This window comes from Strix uralensis, chromosome 3, assembly GCF_047716275.1.
Source record: "Strix uralensis isolate ZFMK-TIS-50842 chromosome 3, bStrUra1, whole genome shotgun sequence".
NCBI lineage: Eukaryota > Metazoa > Chordata > Aves > Strigiformes > Strigidae > Strix > Strix uralensis.
The window spans coordinates 97,127,938-97,154,688 of NC_133974.1; the positions used below are offsets into that span (position 1 = coordinate 97,127,938).

The following is a 26,751-nucleotide window of genomic DNA, read 5'->3' on the forward strand; positions in this document are numbered from 1 at the left end:
TATGCTACAGAGGAGCATGAGTGCTCTGGCTGTAAGCAAAAGGGCTGCTGAGAATCTTGGGATAGAGATGTAAGACTTACTGAGGCTAAAATGATAAGACAAAGACCAGCTGTGTGGTCACCCACCCTCCTGTTCTGGGGGGTTAGAGATCTCCAGCCAGGTCACATTCAACACCCCCAGCAATAGGCAGGTCACTCAAAAGCCAAAGCACCTTCTTGGTGAGAGAAGCACCACCGAGGGCCAATATACCATATCAGGGCTAGAGTCAAAGGAAGCACCTGCCCAGGGAGCTCCTCTTATATGCAAAGAGCCCAGCATTCATTTTAGAAAAGCTCTTGCTAGTTCGTTTTCAAAACCATTCTCTTGCAGACATGGCCTGGGATTTGGGAGTGTTGTGTCACAGTTGGCTCTACTCCATCCCCTTCTATACCCCTGCCCACAACCACCCAGAAGATGGCAAACGCATGAGACCCACTAGAGGTGTGAATAGAGCAGCTGATACACTTTATTTCATTGTTGTTTTGTTTTGTTTTTTTTTTTTTTTAATTTTTCCTTCTGATTGAAAAATAAGAGACAGAAAAGTTACAAAAGTACTAAAAGGCAACGATACCGGCAGGACGTCCCTGTTCCCCACTCCCACCCAGGGGAAGGCAGCCTGCCGCACCTGTGGGCTGGCAGCAACACGTCTCTGGGGCCAAGCACCTTGGCAGCTCTCACTGAGCAAAGCCTAGGGGCATGGGGCCACGTGGAGGCTGCCGCCCCAGCCACCTGAATGGGGAACATGCCTCCTTCAGACAGGTACCAGGCTATGGCCATCCCTTCTCCTGAGCACAGGGATTTGGTCCAAAGGAGCAATGGTTCCTGTCCTGCACTGGTCAGCTTGATCTGGCAGCAGTTAAAAAGCTGAGGTGTGCCATCAAAACAAGATAAGTAGAGTCTCTACAGGGGCAGGAGGAATCGGCGGAAACACAATGCTCTGCCAGAGGTACCTCACCAGCAAACACAAGCAACCCCTTGGAGGTGACACAGGTGCAAGGGGTGGCCCCGCTGTGACGGTCTGGAGCCAAAGAGCAGGCAGAGCTGGGGCAGCATCAGGACAGATGTCCCCTCACCGCCTTGCCCAGCTGCTCTGCCTGCCTGAGTGAGAGGTGGTTGGGGAGGGAGGAGGGTAGGGGTGGGGGATTGAGGTCCCCAGGCCTACACAGCCTCTGGGCCTTCCCCAAGGGTCTCAGTGAAGGGCTCAGAAAGCACCAGTGAAAGCTCATTCACTGTGTGGCCGCCTCCTGGCAGCTGGACTGACCATTGGTCTCATCCAAAGAGTGGCATCAAAAACCTCCACACTGGAGCAGATTTAAAAACAAAAATTATTTTATATTACTCACAGTTGCTCCTCTTGATCCAGACAAGAAGTAAACTACTCACTCCCCCTTGCACTTAGTCAAATACAGGCTCAAGGTGGGGAACACCTAGACAAAGAGGTTACTCTCTCCAGCAGGTGCAGCAAGGGGAAATGCCTTGTTCCTCTGCCTCACCAAGAGGTGAGAGCTTGTTCTATTAGCTGTTGCCTTGTGACACAAAACACATACATGCCTCAAGGCCAGATCCCAGTCAAACTCCAGTGGTAGCAAGGCTTAGCACGGTCCTAACTATCTTAGGACTATTTATGGAGAAATGTCCCACAGCTTTACCCAAACTCCCCTCCTGTTTCTTCCACCAACAGGTGGCCACAACACAACCTCACTCCATGCTACATTTGGGAATACCTGTTCCACTGATACAAGAAGAGTCCACCTGAATTTAACAGCCAGCATAACAGGGGAGTGGAAAGTTTGCTGGAGACATTAGATTTGATGGAGTTTGGTGATACCAGTTACCTTCAGCATCATGTTAGGGCAGCAGGGTTTGGGGACAACACTATGGAGAAGTGCTGCATATCCTAGAACACAGACAGCCTCAGCAGAGAGGAGACCCAAGAGCACACAGTCACCCTCAGGTACTTCTCTGATGATGCTGAGAGAACTGAGGGTGAGCACTGTGCTTTCTTGGATGGCTGAACACAGACATTCCATTCTAGATTTTTATTCTAACCCCCAGTCTACAAGTGGGAGGCTCATGCCTCCCATTTCAATCCCATTTTAGATGATATCACTGAGTTGCCAGCAGACCAGCTGGAACACACATCTAGATGTGCCAGTTACCCCCTCCCACCTCCCTCTCCTAGGGTCTTCCACGCAAGAGAACTTGAAGTGAATGCAATTATAACAATCTCAGAAAGGGATCTTCTTGCTTTGCAGCCAGCCCTGTATAGTTCCTGTCTCCAATCCTAAACTCAGTTCTGAGTAGGAGAAGGGTCAGGTCTATAGCAAAGCACTGTAGACCTAGGTACTCTTGGAAAACTGACTGGACTTGGTTTCACATCCTGGTCACTCATCCCTGCTGCCATGTAGGCCAAACCAGCCCCTGAACCCCTCAGGGATATCTTCAACTACCACCATACCTGTGTTTGACACTGCCTTGGTGGCTGCCCTTGAAGTTTGTGGACCTGACTGGTTTGTTCTGCCCTGAAAGATAAAAATCTCTTCCTTTGCCACTATTCAGATATGGCAATGGTATGAAAATGGGCACTGTTGCAAAGCCACATGCTTCCTGCTGCCAGAGAGGCTGTATTGCAAAGATGCGTCATTGTCCCCTTCTCCCACCCATTCCCTTGGGTATCACCACCTCCCCTTCTCCCTGACAGGCAGGTGGTTGGTTGATAGTTCCTGAGGTTTTTGGAGAAACTCCTTCAGTAGGCACATGACGGTTCTTCTACTGGAGCTATTGGGCTCAGCGGCTTCAAGGTGCTGAGGGAACGGAAGGCAAAGGTGGATGGATCATACACAAAGTGGGGTGGTGGGCGGCCTCCATTGATGCTCTGCAGGGGAATAAGAAGAGGGACAAAGTCAGCACTCATATAAGCTGCAAACAGTGACGTTCTTGCCTCAAGTGCTTTGTCACATCCCTCTCTGGTACAATTACCTCCTTGAATGGGTGGTCATGCTTATACTTGCAGCAAATAGCACTAACATAAGCAGTGAAATGCTTTTCTCATGTCCTTGCTCCTACCCCTCAAGAAAAAAAGCATGCACCATGCTGTCCTGCCCCTGCCTCCAGGACTGAGGTCCCAGGGACCCACATGACCAGGACCCATGGCACCTGTAGCCACTAAGTGAAACAGGATATCCATGATGCATTTAGAGTCCCAGAGTCAGAACAGCATCTCTGCCAGAAGGTATCACATGAAAAAGCTAAATTCAGATTCACTAGGCCTTGAAGGAGGACCTACTACACTTTCAAAGCAGGGAGATAAACCAAATCATCTCTGAAGACTCATTCTTCAGTCTTATTTTTCAACAGATCTCCAGTAAGGATTTACAAATCACTCCTTCTTAATCTGTAAAGTTTCAAACACACTGAAACTCTCCAGAGTTTTGGCTCCAGTCTCCATAGTTCAGTGAGGAATAACTGAGAGATGCTCAGAGGAAAAGATCCTACCTGAAAGCCTTACAGCCTGGTTTGTACCATGGCCACCGAAGACCATTCTCTCCCCTTTTGCTCCTGGTGTTCAGAGCATAGTCAGAGTAGATCTGGAGTTAGGAGGCCAGCAATACCCATGCACTCCCTGCACTGAGTGACAGGCCAGAAAAGCTGTTCCCCACTAGGCTGTGCTGGGACCTGTGGATCCCAGATGGATTACGATGCCAAAGTGATTCCACTCTATTAAATAGGAAGTGTTTTCCTTTCACTTCTTGGGAACTTTGTTGCATTTCTTTCCTTATGCAAGCAGAAGCACCAGTGGGGCAGCTGCTTCACAGACACTCTTTGGCCAGGAGTGGAGGTCTCACTGCTCTATGGGCCAGCAGAGTATTTAATCATGATCCTGAAGAGTTCATTCCCCAGGAATAGGTGTGAGCTACTAAGTGTCACAGTCTGGGAAGTTCAGCAGCTCAAACTCATGCAAATGTCCCCTACCCTCATCTCACTTCCACCACTGCTGGGAAGGGCTTTTCTAACCTCCATGAAAACAATGATAAAACCCCAGTGAGAGGAGATCTGGCCTGAACTCTGGTATTATATGCCACTCTGCTGTCTCTTCTAGGCCTTTCCTAGCAAGACCCATAGTTTCCATTGCTCAGCCTATACTAAGGGACTGCTCCTCAAAAAATTAGGCTTTTTAGAAACAATTACCAACTCTGCTGTCTCCTTCAAGACAGAGGTTCATTTTAGCACTTCAAAGTCAGGTCTATCAGACAACAGCATGGCAAGGTGATGTTTTGACACTACCTGCCTCTATCCTGGTTGGGTTTTAACTTGTCAAAGGACAAACACATGCAACTTTTCTCAGAAAGCTGCTCAAATGGTCAGGCTCACCCAAACAGTCATACCAAATTAGAGAGTGCTACAGCAGTGTCCAAGCCCTGCAGCAGGATCTGGAAGCCTCTGCCTCCAGGATCTTGGTCCCAGCTCAGCTCCATGGGGCAGCCTTCATATCAGAAAAGGCCTCTTTAAAAGCCAGTGTGGGCAGCGTGGTCCCTAGTTGGTACCTCCTCTGCAAATTAAGATGGGCACATGAGAATGGAAAATGCCATCATGGTGCTTGGCATCAGCTGTGCCTGGAGTTTCAGCCAGCAAATCATGCCCTGCTACATCCCCCCCGACACCTTGGCCAGCAGCATAAGAAACAAGAGAGGCAGATTTAAGGGCCTTTACTCAATAGCCACCTGCTGTGGGGTTATATATGGTGTGTGCTCTGGCAAGCCTCAGAGCTGGAGGGTAACATAGCAACCCCTATTCAAAGCTAAGGGGCAGAATAAATCAGCACATTTGTCCTTCTCCAGAGCAGAGAAGGTCCCCTGCCAGTGCCAAGAGGGAATGGGAACAAAGAACCTGGCAGTCCCCTCCATTTTGAAATGCCAGACAGGATTAGGGAAGGCATCTGAATCAGTTCATTTCTGGCGTACGGCAGATGAAGAAAAGGCTGGGGAAAGACGGGTCCAGAGGACAGACGAAAGTCATCTACAAAACTCACCAGGCTTTGGGTGGGAAGCACCCTGGGGTTTCTCTCTGAGTCTTCTTCTGGTGCCAATGTGTGGGGCAGAGTGCCTTCCCAGGGCACCGTAAGGGAGATAAGCACAGAACAAGGGCTGAGGTGAAGGACAGGGACATGAAAAGACATGAGAATGCAGAGATTCACAGGTGGTCAGGCAGCTGCAAGTAAAGCTCAAAGTACACCCAATCCTGCCTCTTCATTGTGGCACCTCTTAAGTGGCCACAAGACAACGGCTGGCTTTCAACAGCGCAGCCACCACAACAGCAGGCAAGGGCAGGGTGAGAAGGGCGCTGTGTCCAACTGTAGGCAGTAACAGGAGAAGCAATAATGCAACTGCGCTCATTCATGGCAACATCCTGACCAACCTGCAGTCATTTATAACCCTGAGCAGTGTGGGTCTGCCTTGCACCTACCCCACAACTGACAGGGCAGCACCTCTGCTGGGGACCTTGCTGGAGAGAAGAGCAAGCATTGGCACCAAATCACTCCACTCTTTTCTTGCAGAAGAGCATGTTTTCTTCAGAGCTTGTATCCTGCTCTAGAGATGACCAGGCCTGATCTGGCTTAGTCCACGACACCATTTGGGATCACAGCATGTGGTGGTCTGGCTCTGATGAGTAGCACAAGGCAAAGCTCTGTAGATGTATTCCCAGAAAAAAGACGGATAGGGCCGGCTGCCAGAGACGAGAACACGTTCCTCCCACCCCATTGCTTGGGCCAGCTGCCTCCCTTCAATCTGGGCAAGTGTCCTAGCCAGCCCGCCCTTCCTCTTGGGCGCCCAGCACCAGCCTGTGATGCCTGGGACATCACTTTGACTACAGAAGGCTGTTAGAGTTGCTGCTGCTGCAGCAGGCCTGCGGGGAGCTTCCCATAAACCTGCCTGACAGCCCCAGCTGAGCAACCCCAGGCCAGCTCCTGCAGAGGCTCCTCAGAGCACAAACACTCCACGCTTGACATTAAAGGCCAGTGCGTTCACTCTAATGGCATTCAGGCAGCTGGGTAACTCACACAAAATGGAGCCTAATATGGGCCCTGCGCTAATGGCAATCATTAACCAGAGCCCTCAATTTGTTAAGCAAGGTATTTACACAGCTGGAGAACAGTCTGAGATACAAGCACTCGGCTGCCGGCAGGAGGGCGCACACACTCAGATGCAGCTCTGACACACACACACTCACTTGCACATGCTCACCTGCTCTCACACGCCTCAGGTCTTCCCCAGTGCCCATGCACTTCCCTGGGCACTTGTCCACATCCCTCTGTGCACACACCAACCTCCTTCTAACTTGGAAATCACAAGGAGGTCTGTTCCCACTCAAACAAATCTTGTCGACTCACATTGTTCAAGACAAGCAGTGCCCGAACTCCACCAGCATCCAGGGGACCGTCCGAGGGAGCACAGCTCATCACTTGCTTGTACAACTGCCTGGAGCAGAAGGTAGTTTCAGTACCTGCAGACACCCATGTCGCCTCATTGCATGCCTCATTTGAGTTAGATGGGCTCCTAAGGGAGCTAGCTTGTGTTACACAGGTTTCAAGCAACTATGCATAGACCACCTCAGTCACATGTGCTTGTCAGCATGCACCCAGACACACACTTCTTCCCTCATATATGCATACCTATGTATTCACTCTTGCAAACCTGTACTGTAGTCACCAATTGCATTATCACCATTAAATACAGGTGGTAAATAAACGGCCAGGCTTGAAACATATCTGAAGCACATAACAAAGAAGCACACCTAAAGATAGTACAGACAGTGAGTGGATGCAAGTGTCTTAAAGAAGACCAGTGAGATTGAAATTCTGCATTTCTTGTGGTGTTTAATCATATTAGCAGCCCTTAGAAAACAGAGAAATGGGCATCCATCTGTAACAACTGTATGTTTTGGCAAGGAAAAAGTACATAAGAAGATAAACAGGTAAAGGATAAATCTACTAATACAAACCCACATTCTTCCCAGAAACCTGTCTCTTACCCCTATGAAGTCTGGGAAAATATCCCAAACGCAGATTGTGAAACACCTTAATTTTAGACTCATGATTCCACAGAAGTCGGGTTCTCTTCTTCGTACAAAGCAAAAGCAAGCACAACTCCAAGCGTGCTTTCAGCTGTGGGAATGACAATCCCCACAGGAGGAGGGAAATGAAGTTACCTAAACACAACCATGTCTTAGAAGGGCGCAGTGTGCTAGGGGTGATACAAAACTAGGCCCTGCTTAATACTCTTTGGTCCTCTTTCATAACAGCTCTAGCATCCTGTCGGGATTCAAAATCGAATCAGCTTGTGCACTCTGCCAACCCGTCCCCTACTCAGGGCCAATCCAGCACAGGACTCCCTTCTTTCCTACCCTTGGGCCCTGGCGGTTGAGAAATGCCACTGAGCTCCATTTAAAGGATGCTGCCTTCCAGTGGTGGATGCCTCTCAGCGGTGGGTGAATGATCCTTTTGCAGTCTGTAGACTCACTTGTTAAAAGTCCTTTGGGATAAAAGGCACCATGTAATTGCAAGTTGTAAAGGCGCATCCGATTCCCACCACCACCCTGTGTGGAAAGGAATAAATCCCCAGAAGAGCCTTGGCAAGGACAGCTGCCTGCCTGAAATGCTGCCTGTTTGTGAGACAGCTGCCTTGCCCAGAAGTGGACAGAGCCAGAGGTAGTACTGATATTCAGGCAGGCAGAGAGAGTAAAGGCTGTCAGACTCCAGTGGAGTACCTACAGGTACACTGCTTTTAATTCCACTTTGTCCTCCTTACTCTCACCCCTGCCAGGTGGCTAGAAAAAGCTGGTGACACTTCAACTTTGATGTGTGAAACCATCATCTGTGAGCAAGGGATGGGGACCCTCATGCCTGCTCCTTAGCTACATCCATAATTCCAGACACAGTCCTGATCAAGCCACTTCCCATCATCTGTGCCTCAGTTCTTCCTGTGCGTAACATGTACGCCCTAGTCAGGCAGCCAAGATGAACTAATTAACATTTAGGTGTTGCGACCTTCTGATGAGAGGCGATTTCCTTTCAATTACAGTCTTGCTTCAGGCAGTTTTCAAGAAATAGTCGCTGACAAGCAGGACCAGCTCCTCCAGTGGAGCAGCAATTCACATTTAACTGCTTCTTCATTAACTCCAGTAGGGCCTCTGACAATTTATTCCAGTCACAGACCTGGAGCAGCTCAAAGAATAACTTTTCAAAGACAAATCCCTTCCCTCCTGAAAGTCTCTCCTTCACCCCCAGGTTCATAGGCAGTTTAATTTCAGGGGATAGCTAAGAGATAGACTGTGACAGAACTTCATTTTAAAACTACTCTTTCCCCTTCTCTTCCAAGACAAGGAAAGGTCAACTCCAAACACTGTTCTGACAAGGAAAACAAGACTTTACAGTTAGCACTGTTCTCCTGTGTTCTCCGTTACCCTTCCCTAAAAGGCTGAAAGGCCTGTCTTCCCGCACCAACACAAGGCTGCCTAACACCTACTTCCTTCTAAGCAACCACATTGCAAAGAGCAGTTCAATAATTTACAAACACACCACTGTTCCTCTTAAAAAGGAAAAAAAAAATTAAAAAAATCTATCAAACATTTGTAAATGTGTGCACAGAGTCGTCAGATGGCAACTACCAGACTACCAGAGAGGTGCCACCAGACAGACAACACTGAACTTTTTTGGAAGGTACTTCAAAGGGCCTAGCAGATGCTTGCTGGTCACTTGCCCAAAAGCAGAAACAGGCCAGTTCCAGCTATGGGTCCTTGCTGGCACCAGTGTGATAAGCCTTTCTTCTCCTCTCTCACACATCTTTGAGATGTGTCTTTGAGAAAACTGACTGCAAGCTTTGATTTTGCCTGCCTGACAGTCTGAAGGAAGGAGGCTGCACAACAAAAAGGGACAGATGGGTCATTCAGAGGGGCAGGCTGTCAGTGCTCTCTGGCCAGCTTGGGGAACTCGCTCCTCCAGGGTACCAGTGAAGATCGTGCTCTGAAGGCCACACAAATCTCACAGGAACAAGTGAACGAACCGACATCCCCCTACTAGTGAGCTGTGTCTTGTCCCCACTTTATCTCCTTCTGATATGAAATGGCCCATGCTTCCCTGCACACACCTGCAGCAGTTCCTGCACACACCACAGGCCTGTGTGTGTCTGAGCAGATGGAGGAGCAGACACTAGAGGAGCTCCAAGCAAGCACAGACACACAGGCAAGGCACAACCTGACCCTAAATCAGCTACATCCAAGTAGAGTGCTCGGCAGTTTTGGTCTGTACACAGGTGACACTACCTTGTCCTCTCCTTCCTCCCCACCTTCCCCTTTCCAGCGCTCCCTGTGTGGCAGGAACATCCTCCCTCCAGAGGGATCACAGCCAGCTGCCCTCGCCATCCTCCTCCCTTGGGGCCAGGAACCCCAGGTACCATGCTTCTCACAGAGCTGGCGCGTGGTACGTACTTGAGCATGGGCAGCTTCCAGTTTGCATGAGCCCAGGGCAACCTGATTCCCTCTGCCCAGGCAGGCTGGCACCGAGCAGCACGCCACTTTCAACTTAAAGGGAACCCAAATTAAAACTGCAAAGTGAGTATTAATTACCCTGGCATGAGCAGGCTGTGAACACATGCTGACACAGTGTGCTTGCCTCTGGACAAACCGCCCCAGCCGTGGAAGCCAAGAGCAGGAAGCGGGTGTATTATGGGAGAGGTGTGTGGGAAAAGAGGATTACAGCTCTGGGGACTGGGATTGGGAACGGGTGCCAGGTTCCCACAGCCACGCGAACAAAGGGGAGCAGGGAGCAACTGCAGTGGGCCTGGATGTGGTGGTAAAAGATGTGTCTGATCTGCCATCTTGGACTTGACGCTCTGCCCAGAAAACAGTGGCAGAGCCGCTGTGATCCTCTGCCATCCCCTATCACTCCCTCTCTGCTCCATCACCCAGGTGTGACCCAGAAGTCACCAAATCTGTCCCCTTCTCTGGGAAACATGCCTTGTCACTTTCCAGCCCCCTGAACCACTAGCCACAGCCAACACAGGGCTGTCCCAGGAGCAGCCAGTCACTGGGCTGCACCTCAGTCCTAACCTCCTTTCTACCCTTCCCCACCCCTGCCATTCTTAAACCAGACCCACAACCCACATCAGACCACAAAGCAAGGACAGCACTGAAAATAGGATGTCAGCCTCCTGACTCACCAGCCACTCACTACTGTCATGGTGCTGTCTGGATTACTGACTTCTTGGTTATCCCACAAGGTCTACTCTGCAAGCACTTACATGATTTAATGGGTGCAAAGGCATACATGGCAGGAATTTATGAAAAGCAGGCAGCAATAAAAATTCTTTTAAGGAAGCAGAAGAGAGACATAACAGTCCCTCTTCTGGCTGCTATGGACAGGCTGAAGGCTGCTTAGCCTTTGTCATGAAATCCAGTAAAAGCAATGCTAAATAAAACAATGACTGCAGCCAGATGTTTGGGATAGTTTTTAAACAAAGGCATTCTCACCTTGGCTACACTGGATCCTTCCCCACAGTGAGGAAACTCCGGACAAAGTCTTGTCAGGAATTATTCAGACCAAGGGCTGGAATTCTCCAGGGCCAGTTATCACTACACAGAGACCTTCAGCAGGCAGTTCGGTGGCTGAATTGGGAGGAGCTGGTTTCCCCAATAAGCAAATGGATATTCATGCTCTCACTTAGCAAAGGACCTTCTCCATTTTGCTCAGCAGAGATGTGTCCGTCAACAGGAGACAAGAGCCTGCCTAGGGAACTGGAGTGCTAAAATGTCCATGAGGGGCCTCTGCCCAGCAAGTAACCCAAGGACGTGACTGGCCAGGCAGATGAGTCTCTCTTGTTGCTTCTAAAGGGCAGGTTCAGGTTTAGACACTCAGTCACATACTAAAGACAAGCAGAAGGGTTTGACAAACTGTTAGCAAGCTGCACTTTGGGATCTCTGCTGCCTGATATGTCAGAGCTGTTTAGACTGCATGATATGGTATGAGTAAGGACACAGCTCAAGGAATGTGGTTTGAAATTCAAAGCCCAGACTTCAGTTCTCCTCACACTGTCTCTCTTCAGGCAAGTCACATTCTCTGCTAGTTTCTCAGTTTAACTCACTCTGATATTGCAATCATGATATTTATCTGTCTCTGAGATGTTATATTTAGCAATGCTTGCAAAGCACCTTGGCAGCCTGTGATGAAAGGGGCAACATATATGTGTGTGTATATTATGTATACACACACAAAGAGTCTTCTGATTTTTTAAGAAATCCTTACTTCACACTGTGCAGTGTGCAAACCAGAGGTTTGCACCAATACTGCTCTGTCACCTAGTATGCCTCACATTTGTGAATAGCTCAGGCATCTGCCAAGAAGGCTCAGGCCAGCATATCTCCTGCTCAGCTCCAAGCTAAAAAGGTCCCTTGTTTTAGGAGAGGAAAACCCAGCATGTTTCTGCAGTGGCCTTTTAGGATGCAGACACAAGAGATAAGAGACAGGGAAGTCATTCCAGGGATCTGGCCCCTGTCCAAGCAGAGGGCGTTTCTCAACATTGATAAGATCAAGGCAAGAGCACAAGGGGTTTATGTTCTGATTTAAAATTCTTATTTTATTTTTACATAGCAGAAAACATCTCTCTGATCAGCCAGGTTATCAGATTGGCCTTACCCCCTCTCTGCCTGCCCCAACAAGAGCTCTTGAGATACCCAGGGGCTTGCCAGTTGTGTCTTCTACCCACCTACTACTGCTGAGATAATCCCAGCTCCACCAATCCCACTTGGAGACTGCATGTAGAAGTTTGTGAATGAAGAACAAGAATAGGACTAGATGACAGACTTGTAACCCTCATCCCAAGAGGGCCTGGAGAACTGAAGACTTTTGGTATTAAAGACAGACTCTGGAAGATGGGTCTCTGCATTCAGAGCTGGCTAAAGCTGACCAAGCCTGGTCCAGGGCAGAGGCAGTCACATCCTGAGAGCACATGCGCATACAGTCATCCTCCTAGCACTAAGGAAGTGTCTCCATGTAACACCCAGCTGCACCACGCAAGCATGCTCTGGATGCTAAAATACCCATGCACATGTGTGTACCCCTCACCCACACCAGTCCCTTGCTTCCAGTTACAGATGTTACACTGGCTGACACTTTGGGCCTTCAGTGACCAGGTCTTCACACACACACTGCCCACCTCACTGCACAACATCCACGTAGCACCCACAACTACCCTTCACCTTGCACGGACATGTTCTATGCTACACGTATCTGTTACGTACAAATCTGTACTTCATACATACACTGTCACCTCCAGTTTATACCTGCTCGCCTGCCCATAGCGGCTGATTCTCCTGTTCCATTATCCTTGGGGGGGGGCGGGGACAGGGACAGGACACGACAGAAGAGATTTTTTTTTTTTAAATATTATTTTCCCTTCAGTGTAGGCCCTGACCTCTCACAGCTGCTATTCCTGAAAACATTTCAAACACGACCAAGCTGCTGCATATTTGGGAAGTTTATTAATCTCTCTGCCTTAATCTGACTAGGTTCTTAGACTGGTCACATCATTGTCCCATCATCCTGCTTAAGAAGAACTGCTGAGCAAGTGGAAAGGCTGTAGCCTAACACCACCTGAGCTGGCCCATGGGAAGCTGAAGTACAGGGAACAACAAGGTGACACCTTAGCGTTAAAAGAGCACACCGAGAAGCAAAACTTAGGTCACCTGCTTGAGAAAGATTCCCAAGGACTATGAACATTTCCAAGGGTTGAAACTGTGTTTCAGTGCCAGAGGGCAAAGTCACTGCCCCTCCATCTCACCCTCCCACGGAAGACTCTTCCAGCAGAAGCAGGAGGAAGAGCATAGCTGGGATGATGCATGAGCGCAACACCTTGCATCCTGACATGCCAGCAAAACCATGAGATGTCAAGGCAAACAAAATATCAGCCAGCAGGAGGATATTTTTAAAAGCACATGTTGTCTCACAACCACATGAGACACTGTTCTCAGCAAGAACAGGATGAAAATGCTTCACTGACGTTACTAGCAGGTCACTGTCATCATTGTCCTTGCACAGGAGGGAATAAGTGTAATCCTTTCTCCTTCAAGCTATCCAGCAGCAGGAGAACTGAGGGGAGAAAGCAGGAATCCTTGCTTCAAATCCCTGGCATAAACCATTAGGTAGCCTGCCTGCTCCTCAGATCAGTTCACTCACTGCATCTCCATCCAGTTGTATGCTGTCTGGACATCACTGCCCACCTCAGTTCAGAAAGACTGCATGCTCTTTACCTATGCTGAAACAGGGGCACGTGTGCATCAGGGTTTCTCAGCGCTACAGCGACAGAAGCAAACTGGTTCACATGGTGATGTTTCCTGTCCAGACATGCAGACAGTTGCCTGGTTCTTCCTATAACAGCTCATCAACACATTTGCTATGAGAGATCTGTCTTCATTTCTTCCACCCTCACCACAATAGCAAAGTCCAAACACTGAACCTGTGTCACCAGACTCTCAGCGACAGGGAACCAAGCCTCTCACCTTGCCTCCTGCTATCATCCTTTACAAAAGGCCTCAGAATAGCCCTCCCAAGGGAGCTAAGGTCCCTAGTGTGCTCTGACTCCATTACCAAATGCTAGGCAAGAGCCAGAGATCACAGAATGGTTTGAAGTTGGCAGGCACCTCTAGAGATAGTAGAGTTCACCCTTCCCTCCTCAGTCCAGGGTCAGTAAGAACACATTGCCTAAGACCATGTCCTGGCATGCTTTGACTATCTCCACAGACAGATACTCTGCAATTCTCCGGGCAACCTGAATTTCCTGTGTTTCAACTTGTGCCCATTACCTCTTTGTCCTGCTGCTGGGCAACATTGAGAAGGAACCCTGTGCCAAGCATGTCTCACTGACTGGATTGATATTTCCCTTTGTATGATAAGAGCACAGCATCATCCTCCAGGAGGTATGGACCTCTCTCAGCTGCTTCCAGAGCTGAGGTACCTCAGCAAGGTATTTTGCCAAGGACCTGCTGCCTCCTTTCTAAGCTGGGTACACAAAAGTGGACACTTGCAATCACTTGAAAAACAGAAGCAAAAATGCTCTTTTACCTAACAGTTCTGCCACCATAACAGACCAACAAGAGACTGTGAAGCATCATATGCTATTGTCATGGAAACCACATGAGCACCTCAGGTAGAGATGCACTGTCCCAGCTTGGCAAGGTTGGCCAAAGAAGCATGGATTCTGTGCCATCTGTTAGAACGGTGTGCTCCCAGTTTCTGCTGTTTATTTTAGTGCAAGCTGACATGGGCTCAGTAGGGAGCAAGGGGACAATTCTGCCTCTCAGATTCTCCAAAGGCACAAGAGTAAGCAATAATAAGCTCAAGGTGTCAGAAGAAACCACCTCACTGAAGCATCGCTGAAACCACAGGGACTGGGAGACTGCCACCAAGCAGCACTAGAAATAGCCGCAGTCCAGGGACATCCATTAAAAACAGTAAAAGCACGTGGGGCAGGCATAAAGAAAGGTGATAAACAAGTTGTGCTAAAACACTGCAGCAGGATTAGGCTGTTGGTAGGTCTGAAGGACAGGCACAGCCTGGGGAAAGCTCACAGGGGCACAGGAGGAGACAGCTCTACTGAAAACAACCCAGGCAGGAGCACAAGAGAATATGTAACAGATCAGGATTAACTGTGCGATCAGAAGTACTGGGTCATTGTGGAGCTGCTGGAAGACAAGACTGAAGTGCCCTGGCAGAAGGCATATGAGCAGTTGGAAAAATACCATCCAGCTCTGCACAAGGCTCTAGCCAGCCCTACCTGCTCCTCTTTCTCTCAAACACAAAATTCAGCCACAAAGCAGTGATGGGCAAGGGCACCCAACAGCATGCCCATAAACAGTGGCACTTCTGGGTACACAAAGGCATCAGTCCCATTTCCTGCTGGGCAAGGTGTAAATCCGGCAGGATCCTGGTCTGTCATTCATCCCTCTTGCAAGGCTATAATTACTGCAGTGAAAGCAGCAGTTTTATCACAAAAGATATCTGTTTTCTTCACCCTGACTTGGTTTTGCCTGTGTTATCACAAACGTGTGGAGGATCATGTGGGGCTCAGTGGACTGAGGCACTTGTTTCGGCTGCAATGTGCAAGGTCATGCACACATCTCCCACAGCATTATACAGCACTGACCAAAAGAAAGCCAAGTACCCACAAAGGAGACAGGGGTTGGCTGAAGAGTCAGGGGATGGAGTACTAAAGACAAAGACTCTGAGGGCAGGCAGCCCAAGCTACTAGCAGGAGAGTTGAGCAAACCTAGCCCTGCTAGGTGTGTGTGCGCTCAAGAACAGGAGGTGCTCAGACACCGCAGTGTCATCCCAGCTACAAAGCCACCAAGCAATATAGTTCTCCCATCTGCCATGATCCAGTCCCACATCCCATACAGTTCTGCAGGCACCTGTGCCCCGTGCAGGCATAGTCCCTTTTCCACAGCTATCTACCAGCTAGCTCACCCCTACTGAACACCACTTGTTACCTCAGATCAGCACTTCCCTTGGTCAAGAAGGATCCAAATGACACCCTACAGGACAGCTATGTGTAACTGTTTGAGCTCACAGCAGGGAATGTGGACTTTCACTCCAAGGAAGCTTTGAACCCCTAGTCTTCAAAATGGAAAAGCCAATGTATTATTAGTCTCATCAGCACCTAACCTAAATTGCAACTACAGTCTATATTCCAGGCTAGCAACTTTTGTTAAGAAGCTGATCAAGCCACAGGAAACCTCCAGAAATAAACTTCTAGGCGTAGATGTTCAAAGAGAATCACCACATTTAGATATATGTGGAAAGATGAAGGAACTGCACCAGAAAAGGGGAACTTACACGAATTTTAATAACTCTAGTCTTCGCTCCACAATTCTTCTTGAGCAGCATCTTCTGAAAGAGAAGTAGAATCCAGGGATTAGTAGCAGTAGCACGAGGGAAGAGAAGAGACGTGGTTGTAGAGAGTCTCTTTTCATCAACATTTAATTAGCAAACAAGATGGATGGATGGTTAAGTGAGATATGAAAGATTAAGAATTACCAGAGGTGGCCATCAAGTAATCAGCCTGATCTGAGACGGTCTCGCCCAACCTGCACAGAGTCCTTTGGCAGTGGCTGATACCCTGGGTTTCAAAAGAACATACAAGAAATTCCACAGAAAGAGATGGAACAACTGCCTAAAAGGAAGTTTCTTCCTAATTTCTGTCAATTAGTGGTTAGACTTTGCCCTGAAGCAGGTGAATTTATCTTCCTTTTATGAAGAAATAACAGTCTATTTAATGTAAATGTGGATGCACCCATTATTTAAGTTATTTTCATTATGTTTATTTATTTAGAATTAAAAAACAAGGTAAAAAGTACCTGCCCACAGTCCTAAATCCCTTTGCCATATACTATAAGAGCCATTATAGTTGTCATAACATATGAACCGCACAACTTAGCAAACAGGATGTACTTAAAACAGCAATTACTCTGTGTAAATACAGAAATAAACAGGTGAGCTGCAGCTCTATCCCAGTTCTGAGGCAATGCTCTGAAAGTTGGCAAGTGAATAAAATCATTCTTTCCCCTCAAAAAATTTCCAAAAAATGACTGAAAGTAGAAAATGAAGGCTTCAAGAGAGAACAGCTTTTCCGTAAAAAATACTTCAACTATATTTTTCATAGTGAAAAACTTGGTGATGGAGGCATGTCAGGAAGAAGCTTCTCCATCAGCTTTTGAAAGAAACAGATTTTCCTAGCTTCTGACTGTTTTCTACCCTTTTCCAGTTGGAAAGCTGTATGAAGTGTGGGAAAACACGCCACCACTACCACTTTAACAGAGCAACAAAAGTGCTTTTCAGATTAAGTTCTTAATACAGAAGACCTGTGGAAAGACATCCCACCATTTTACCAGTGTGGATGGTAAATAGTGAGACGTTTCTACTTCCTCTCTCCTTTTGTTCATTGTCTTCCTGCTTTTTCCAGTAGAAGACAAGATAAAAGCAACACAGTAAAGGGAACCTTGGAAACTCAAAAAACTTTAAAAAAAAATATATGAACAACCCCCCCAAAAAAACCTCAGAAGAAAAAAAACCCTACAAAACTGAAGACAGTGCTCAGGTGATAGTATATATTATTTTTCCAGTAGAAAGTACTGCTGGGTGATGGGAAGAGAACTCCCAGTCCTCCACCACCTTCTGTCATTCTACACCCCATGAGCACATCTTTGCAGTTCAAATCCACACAGCTGCCCAAAACTTGGAGGGACCTGGAGACCCACCTACCATTTCTACACATATCAGCTTCTTGGATCTAAGATCCCGCCCTCAGCACACTCACGGCCCGCTTACACGCCTGGAAAAAGAGATGGGCACTGCAGCAAGTCCTGAAACTTGTACATGGGTAGTTCAAGGCCTGAGGAAAGTGCATACTGTCCAAGCATGTATGGGGGAGAAGGGAGTGCTGCAAGAATTTTGAGCTTTTTCTCAGTCCTTTAGCAGGTGAATCCTAATGCTGTCTTTGTTACTCATCAAAGGGCTCAGCAGCAGCCATGCCTGATGCCTCTGCCCTCAGGTCTGACCTTGGCAGCGCAGGCTGCCGGGTCAGCACAGCACAGCACCAAGGTTTCTGACCTAAAAGGACCCAACAGGTCTTTGCACAAACCAGGTAGAAGGACACAAAGAGAACTGAACTGACCTGAGCCTGCGCTCTCTGACTAAGCAAGTAATTCTCCAGGAATTCCTATAAAACACCACAGGGCTCTATTCCCAGCCAGGCTGCAAGACAGTTATTTTAAGGCTGGTATTTACTGTGAGGTTACTGCCTTTAAGACCCCCCACAACCACAAAGTCAAAAAGGCTGAGAAGGGGAACTTGGTGGGGCTGACAAACCCTAGGGGTGCAGGGAAGGGCAAAGTGAGGAGTTGTGAGGTCTTGCAAATTTTTGGTCTCTCCATAAGCTTTTCTTCTAAACTGCTGGGAAATGTTGGCTGGTGGGGATGAGGAAAGGTAAACCGGATTGTTTAAGCCACAAGCCCACTGGTGGGATAGAATATGCAAGACAAGGTAGGGTCAAGCAATGAAAGTGAAAAATCAGGACTCTGGATATTTAAGCCCCATCCTTTAGGTGAAGAGTGCTGTTACAGCAGGACATACGCTGCCACATCCCATTTGACTACAAGTTGAGTGACTTTGGGCAAGACTCTCAGCTTCTCTAGGCTGCTGTAAAGCTGAGCTTTGCAGTGGTGCTTGGTTGAACCCCCAAGGATGGACAGAGGCTGAGACACCAAATTCCACAGTGCATCAGTAGCACCACCGGATCCTCTGCTGAAAGGGGAAAAGTATCTTTAAACACAATTCTGTCAGCCAGGGAGCAAGTACACCACCTTCCAGTACAGTCCACTGGGGTCCAATGCCTAGCGAGGTAGTGCCCACAGATCCCCTGATGACTCCATTGGGGTGCAACAAAAGACATTATTTCCCAACTACAAATTAGTAGAGGCAGAAAGACCTTGAATTTACTCATCCTGGCCTTCTATTAAAATGCACAGGGAGGAACAACAGAGACAGCAATTACAAGACGACAAAGACTGACTGAAAAGTTTGAACTAGTTTGTGGGTGGATGGACAACCAGCCAGACTCTACCAAGAGGAATTCAAGTGCTCAGCTGTATCTTAAGTCCTACGCTTCTGGCAGAAAACAGAGGTGCTCTTTTAGCGACACTGTTGTGATGAGCTTTAATCATATGAGGATCTTACCACTATTTGCACTATTCTTATGGTTCAAAGAGGTTGCATTGTGCAGCAAGAGCAGGATGCCTTACATAACAGTTTTTGTTAGTTAATAACGATCTCTAGTGTGCCTCTCTCGATGGACTTCATAGTACAATGAAAACATGACATCCCCTCATCCACAGGCTGTAAAACTGGAGCATAAACCTCAGAGGAAGTTCTCTGGAACTTCTGGGTTTTCCTACTTCCACTTAGACTGGAAGTAGAGCAAGATTGCTTGTGCTGCACTCTTCCAGCTTCACTGCAAGGGTCCAAGATCATCAAGAGAGACAAAACAGAGGGAGGGAGAGAAAGAGCACAAGCCAGCCACATGATCCTGCAGCTGAGAGTGAATAAACAGAAGACCAGTTATCAAATGTTATTCTATTTAATCAAATTGCTTCCACCTCACTTGCAGCCACACTCTCTCTGCATCCAGCACAGTAAAGCCATGCTTTACACAAAGTCAGTCAAGCATCTTTGTATGGTTTTCCATCCCTCAGTTCTCCCTTTCCTTGCCAAACCTGAGCAGACTTTCGGACAGGGAAGCTAAAAAGCAGTGCTGCCTAGCAACAGCCAGGGACTTTCCATGGCAGCCTCTCCTCATCCTCCCTCTGAAGACCTCCACGTCACAAGCCAGCCATGAGATGCAGGAACTCATTAACTCCTATTTACACAGATACAAGGCAGAGCTGAAATAACATTTATTTGGCTATATGACTTGCAGTAGCCTAAAGCCAGAGGGAATGGCCTACAAGAAAGGTGACACGTTCAGTTTAGTAACACCAGGATTATTCCTAACTACTAGGCCAATCTGGAAGTGCAGTTTTATTTCCTCGAGTTATTTTTGGGGAGTTATGACAGGGAGAGGAGCAGAGATTTGCTGAAGGTCATGGAGAATGTTAGTAGGAGAGCTGAGAATAAACCATAGGGTTTGGTTTCTGAGACTCTTTCTTCCACCTGCAGAAAAGGAAATGGAAGAAAGAGGCAGCGTCTGTGCTCAGCCTCCCTATTTCAATTGAAAAGTCCCTTCTGTTGGTCTCCAACAGAACTGCTGGCATTGGAGCTAAAACCTACAGCTTGGGAGCACTTACTTGCATGAAGGAAAGTTTATTTTATGATCTGCTGTGGCTTCTACTTGAAAGGAGGAAATGACATGACTAAGGGAATGTGGAAAGTCTTTTGGAGGGCACAAGAGTTATGCCTCACTAAAAATAAGACTGAATTGGAACATTTTAGGGTTAAACTCCCAGAAAACAGCAGAATCAGTTCAGTGTAAGAACCCTCCCACCAATTTTACCTCCTGTTATACAAATACTCCCTGCTCATAACCCAGGGACTCTGTCCTGGATTCAAAAGAAAGTTGCAGGGACTGGAAACAATCGCTTAGAGGTTACATATTTACTGAGCAACATGCGGTAATGAACCCCTGAACTTGCCCGTGTGGCTTTGCTGCACATCACTGCCACATCAAAATACCACATTAAGAGCAAAGATGAACCACCACCCTTGCTTCTCTCGGAGCACAGCTCTGTAGTCCAGCCTTGCTTCATGAGACATTTCCAACTAAGCAGTAGTGCTTTGAGTCCTCTAACACTGACTCGAGCAGTTCTGAACTAACCCAGACGGTAAGTGGTACACGCATGTACTTGCTTACACACACGAGTTACTGTATTCAGAACTACTGTATACAAACTGCATCATCCAGATGATTGTAATATATATTATCAAACAAAATATAGGTATTCTTAAGGCAAGGTCATTCTATGAATAGTGAAATTCTCAAGAAAGATGAATTTATGTCACACTACTGAAGTTGAAAAAATATTTAACACTCTGGCAATAAGCAGTTTGAAGGTGGGCATCAGAGCTTAACCTGTAAATATGTAAGAGTTTGAACAATGTCTTAAAACAGTGCACAATGCAAAATACCAGCTTGTATATTAATAAACACCTTTCATTTACATCTGCTTTTTATATACACATTTCTAATTTTAGAATGGTTTCATTTTCACTACCTCCATAGGACAAAGCAACAACTCTTTTGTCTACTGGTGGGGTTTTTTTAAATAATTATTATTATTTACTTAATTTTATTTTCTGGTTGTAATTTTAAACCTAAGAGCCTGTCTAGAGCTGGATGCAGTTTCACTACTATCTTTTTTTCAAACCAATTTAGTCTATCTCATGCAAGACAGCACAGGAACTCTCACTTCAAGTTAACTCATCATTTAATTTACAATAAATCAGCACACTTCATCAAATGCTACATACTGATACACAATCAGCTTGCTACGACTTAAGAATTCTGCAGGGATTTTCACTTGCTTAATGAAAGAGACTTCAAAATTTTTAAAAAGTCTATTCAGTAACTGTGCTGTAACTTGACTCAAAGACCAGACTTCTAGAACATCAAGCAGTCCAGAAGTCTGCCTTTTATTAGTTTTGCTGAGGACCCTCAACAGAAGGGCTGGTGCACTTGGACTGAAGGTATGGATGTGTCCGTCCTTGTTGACATCCTAAAGCTCTTCACAGGATACAAAGTTTTAAGCAGACTTAAGTTTTAAGAAAAAGTCTCCTCAGCTCTATAACTCGTTTTACTTCCATGCTGTTAACCCTACCAGTCAGTTTGCCAGTTGTTCAGAGTCTTCCACGGACAACAAGGCAGACCAAGCCTGACTGTTCATCACAGAAAACAGACTGATGATGTTGCTTGATTTGTTCAGAAAAAGAACTGAAAGAAGAAATATCACAATGTGAGGAGAAGCTGCACTTCAAGTCATAGCAGAAGGCTGATATGAAGGGAGAAACCATGCCAAGTGATCAATGTCCATAAAGAGAAAATGTGACAGCAAGGCATTGAAGCAGCTCCATGGCCCAGTAAGCTGAGGGCTGAAGGGGCCTCAACAAGATGCTTCTTGTGATGGGGAGGTGAAGCAGATGCCGGTGCAGAAGCCATGCTGATGTGTGAGCTCCAGCCCAACGCCACTCCCTGTGCACACACCGATGTGGCCGGGGGAACACGGCCCCATGGCCCTTCTCTCCTGGAAAGGTGTTTGAGAGCAAGGAGCCTGCCTGACCTCCCTCTCTACCAGCCCTCAGAGTCAGGTTTGGGCCAGGAGCAGCAGACTTCCTCACCAGCCGGCTGCCGAACAAAGTCTGTCCCCTGTCTCACCACTGCTCAGGCGTGGAGAGCGTGCAGAGGGTTAAGGCGCAGGGCAGGGGTGCAGCTGCAGCGCAGTGGGCAGATGAGGTCAGGGCACTGCACAAAGTGGCTATTGTGCAGCACGATGTGGCTGCAGCCTTCTGCTTGACCAAGTCCCACCTCCGTCCCACCGCGTGGCAGAGGGCGGATGGCCAGGGGACTGCAGGGGCAGGAGGCCCACAGCTGCTAGCCACCAGAGTGGGTACACACGCAAGCAGGTGAACCAGCAGCAGCCTCGCGCTACCAACAAAGCGGGGGATTTCAGCAGGGCTCTTTTTACAGCACAGGCTGAATTAAAGGAAGGGGATCAGCTACCCCCAAAGGCAGTGCTCCCACAAGCCCAGCGTGAAAACCCACAGGGCCCAAGCCAGAACTCAGCAGCAAGGCTGAAGCTTTCAGTGTCTCCCTGACCTGAGCGCTCCAGGCACCTTGGGGCTAAAGCAGCAAAGCCCAGTGCCCTCTGCTTCTGCAGACCTCTCCCACCCAGGCAAGCAGTGCTCCGTGCCCATGTGGCAGGGAGCAAAGGAGCCAGGCCATGGCTCCTGTCCTTTCACCAACATGGTGATGGGTACTCTGCAAGGGGCAAAGCCAGATCTGCCCTCCCAACCGGTTTAGGAGGATAACAAGCAAAAAAACCTTTTAAAGCTACTTTGTAGGTTGATTTTGGACTGGATTTTTAAATTTCTTGGCACTGAGCCATGCTGCTAGGGTATGCTCATCACCTCTTATCTTTGCAGTACAAAAACTGTAAGAAAGAGTAGGTTACAGTCTCCTTACTGCTGTAAAGCTGAAGCAACCCCAGCTGACTTTACCCTCAGCCATGCTCAGGCATACATGACTTTAATCTGCAGAGAAACAAGGGGGCCAGGCCTTCCTAGCTGCCACCTGAGGGTACTCTGCATTTGCATCGTTGGGGGTACCCTGTGCCAGGGAAGCACCCACTGTCTGGGCCCAGGGGTGTGAAGCCACTACCAAGCATATCCATATGCTAGACACGGACATGAGCTCCCAGCCCAGCCCCTGCAGCAGCACAGCACCAGGAGGGTTGTATTTCAGCCACAGCCTTAAATCACAATTATCATCCATCACAGTCTGCAGACTGCTCCACCAGCCTCACAGCACTTTAAAATAAAGGCTAATTCAAGTGGTTTGGCCAACAGTCCCCTCCTACAAGAACAAGCCCCAGTAAGCTGTGGTGATACTGTGGAATATCCTGAAAAGACTCTGAACTCTTTAGAAAGTTATTTCTATTTCATATTCAGTTGAATTAGTCATTAATGCTTTTTTTGCCACATTTATCCTCAATCTGTCTGAAACCCCTTCAAAACATCAACATATTAACATATATAATGACTTGATGTCCAAGTAGAGAGCAGTGACAAGTGGGATTCCTCAGGGGTTGGTGCTGGGACCAGCGCTGTTTAACATCTTTGTTAGTGACATGGACAGTGGGATTGAGTGCACCCGCAGCAAGTTCACTGACTATACCAAGCTGTGTGGTGTGGTCAACAGGCTGGAGGGAAGGGATGTGCCATCCAGAGGGACCTGGACAGGCTTGAGAGGTGGGCCCGTGAAAACCTCAAAGTTCAACAAGGCCAAGTTCAAGGTCCCACACATGGGTCTGGGCAATTCCAAGCACAAACACAGGCTGGGCAATGAGTGGACTGAGAGCAGCCCTGCGGAGAAGGACATGGGAGGAGTAGTGGATGGAAAATTGACTATGAACCAGCAGTGTGCACTCACAGCCCAGAAAGCAAACTGTATCCCGGGCTGCATCAAGAGAAGTGTGGCCAGCAGGTCAAGGGAGGTGATTCTCCACCCCCTCTACTCTGCTCGTGTGAGACCCCACCTGGAGTACTGTGTCCAGCTGTGGGGCCTCCAACATAAGAAAGACATGGACCTGCTCGAGCAAGTCCAGAGGAGGCCATGAAGATGATCAGGGGGCTGACCTGCCTTATGAGGATAGGCTGAGAGAGTTGGAGTTGTTCAGCCTAGAGAAGAGAAGAGAAGGCTCCAGGGAGACCTTATAGCAGCCTTCCAGTACTTAAAGGGGGCCTACAGTAAAGATGCGGGTGACTCTTTATCAGGGAGTATAGTAATAGAACAAGGGGTAACAACTTTAAACTGAAAGCAGGTAGATTCAGATTAGATATAAGGAAGAAATTCTTCACTGCAAGGGTGGTGACACACTGGAACAGGTTGCCCAGAGCAGCTGTGGATGCCCCCCTCCTTGGAAGTGTTCAAGGCCAGGCTGGACGGGGCTTTGAGCAACCTGGTCTAGTGGAAGGTGTCCCTGCCCATGGCAGGGAGGCTGGAACTAAGATGATCATTAAGGTCACTTCCAACCCAAACCACTCTATAATTCTAGGATATTTGGTCCCTCATTACTGTCATAAAGGGCCCCCCATCTCTATCAGACAGGGGAGCCCCAGTTTTCCAGGCAGGACCTCTGCTATCAAGTGCCACAAATCCATGGCCTCCATATAGTGCAAACACTGACTGCTTAGCACCTCTGGACAGAGCAGCAGATGAAATGCTGATCATGGAGAACAAATTCAAATTATTAAAAAAACCAGAAAAGGCCTTACAAAAAAGTGTACTGCAGGGACTTGTCTCAGATCACACACTCAGCAAGTGGTGGACCATGAAAACCACAACAAAATAACTTCTGCAGTCACCAAAATCCTCCCCAACACAGTGTCATTAGTCACCTCATTGTGTACTACTGGGAGGGGCTCAGCTGCCACTGCTGAAGAGAAACGGCTGAGAGCCTACAGCAAATACAAAATGGCCCTGAACCACAGGTGAGTCAACTGGCAGAACAGCAACTCAATCCCACAAGTGGTTGCTCTCTAAATAAGCACAAGCCAGTTGCATCTCAATCCAGAAAGATGCACAGGTGATCACCACAGAGCGGCACCAGGCTGTTGGGCCCACTCAATGCCCACTACAGAAGAGTATGAGCTGAAGCCTGGCCAGCAAGGTCTGCCACCTGGCAGAGCATCTGAATTCCCACTGCTCCCAAGGCCCAGAGAGCAGATAAAATTATTCAAAATACAGGCTGCTTTTTGAAGTTCTCCCCAAATACATTAGAGCCACAGCTAATGCAAGCACAGCTACCTACTTACACAGTTACGGTCTAAGCAAATGGACTCTGTGCCTGTCTGCAGATGAGTCTGGTTTTCTACTGCTCCTGTCACCTTTGTGGCATACGGTCTCCAAATATGCTCTGGATCTGTACAGAAACCCGGTCCCCCTAGGCACAGATAAAACAAGCCAGATTTGCCCTGGCACTTTTACCACTAGCCCTTTGATTTGAATTTGGGGATGGAGGAACTCTGTATGGAGCATCTCTGGCTCAGCAGCTGCTTCCCCTGCTGGTCTGGCAGAGTCTGAGTCTGCTGATCTGCAGGGTACATCAGATGGTCCATCTATTCACTCCTCGCCAATCCCAAATCCCTCGCTGAGTTTTCTTTGAGGCCTGGAAAAAATGCAAAACTCCATTTGTGCAGGAAACAGACCTGACTGAAAACTCCAGCACCTGTGGAGTAACAAAAACATAAAGAAGGGGCAGAATTCATTAATTCTGTATCACTCATCTGCACATGCCAAAGTTACCAAAGTTCAAATGCTGAGCTTGCCCCTCCTGCTCACTAGAGCCTGGGAAGGGAGGAGGGGTGTGAAGGGACAGGGGAGTCTAGTTTCACAGCTGGCAGGCATGGTAGCAGCTCCTGAGAAAAAAAGCTTACAAGGCTTTTAATTCAGGGTTGCCAACGTGACTGTTTCCTCCCTTCATTCCTGGCCTTGACTCCAAAGCTGTCCACAGGGAATGTCCAGTCTAGTCTAACATATCATCTGATGTCTCTATAGTTTGTCTCGCTTCTGCAGTCCCAGCTTGCAACTGTGAAGCGAAGCCTTGGCTCAGACGTGACTCCAAAGCTCTCCCTCCCCACAGACTTCTGCCGTAGGCAGAGCTAGGGCACGAGGCACACTGCCTCCTGTGACTTTATCCCAATCCCCTCAGCTCTGCTGCTGCAGCACACAGGCGATGGCAGTGCTGGGGGCTTGAAACAAGCAGCCCCAGATGCTTCCACCATTTGCTGTTTAAATGCTGTCCCTGAGTGCACCAAGAAGGGGTTAAGACATTAGCACAAGTCAGGCAATAGAATAAACAGTTTCCTCTAAGCAGGGAGACACAGAGAGGGCTCTGAAAGTCACACAGCTGTATACCCTGGGAAAGAAGAAAAAAAATTGAAATCAGTGAAAGGTACAGACTCTTGTCAGCTGTGACATTACAGGGACACAAAGAGAAAGAGAATCCACAGATGGCTGCTCCAAACCCAAAGGACACAGGCACTACCAGAGTACGTGCCAGATTACCTTTACACCATTCTCAGCTAACTGAAAGCTGAAAGTGAACAACTACAAGACACTCCAAAGGCTCTGTGCAAGCCACAGGACCTCATGCATATCAGCCAGAAAGTGAACAGCCTTAACATCCGGGACAGCAGATTTCCAGAAGAGACTGCATGCTTGCAGAGGTTCACCTGGCAGAGGAAAGGACAGCTATACACATGGAAGGCAAAAGAAAAAAGCTCAAAATTGTTTCAAGTCTAGATTTAAGCCAAATTCTTCATGTTTTTGAACCAATCTGAATGTTTTAGATGTTATCAAGTATTTATGTTTAAAAGTATAAAGTCTTGGCCCTGATTTCCTG

At 47.8% G+C, this 26,751-nt stretch overlaps 1 protein-coding gene across 4 annotated transcripts in view; it reads right to left on the minus strand.

Annotated features, from left to right (window-relative positions):
* Positions 1-481: 481 nt before the first annotated feature.
* Positions 482-26,751, minus strand: part of LOC141941197 (uncharacterized) — a 61,381-nt gene continuing 35,111 nt past the window's right edge. For 2 of the 4 annotated variants that reach the window (XM_074863506.1, XM_074863509.1), the window contains exons 4-5: positions 15,920-15,973; positions 482-2,914 (exon numbers count right to left, since the gene is read on the minus strand). In XM_074863506.1, the coding sequence (XP_074719607.1) occupies positions 2,786-2,914; positions 15,920-15,973 (183 nt within the window). In that variant the 3' untranslated portion in view covers positions 482-2,785. The remainder of the gene's footprint in view (positions 2,915-15,919; positions 15,974-26,751) is intronic. The other 2 variants (XM_074863507.1, XM_074863508.1) reach the window with 2 other exon arrangements.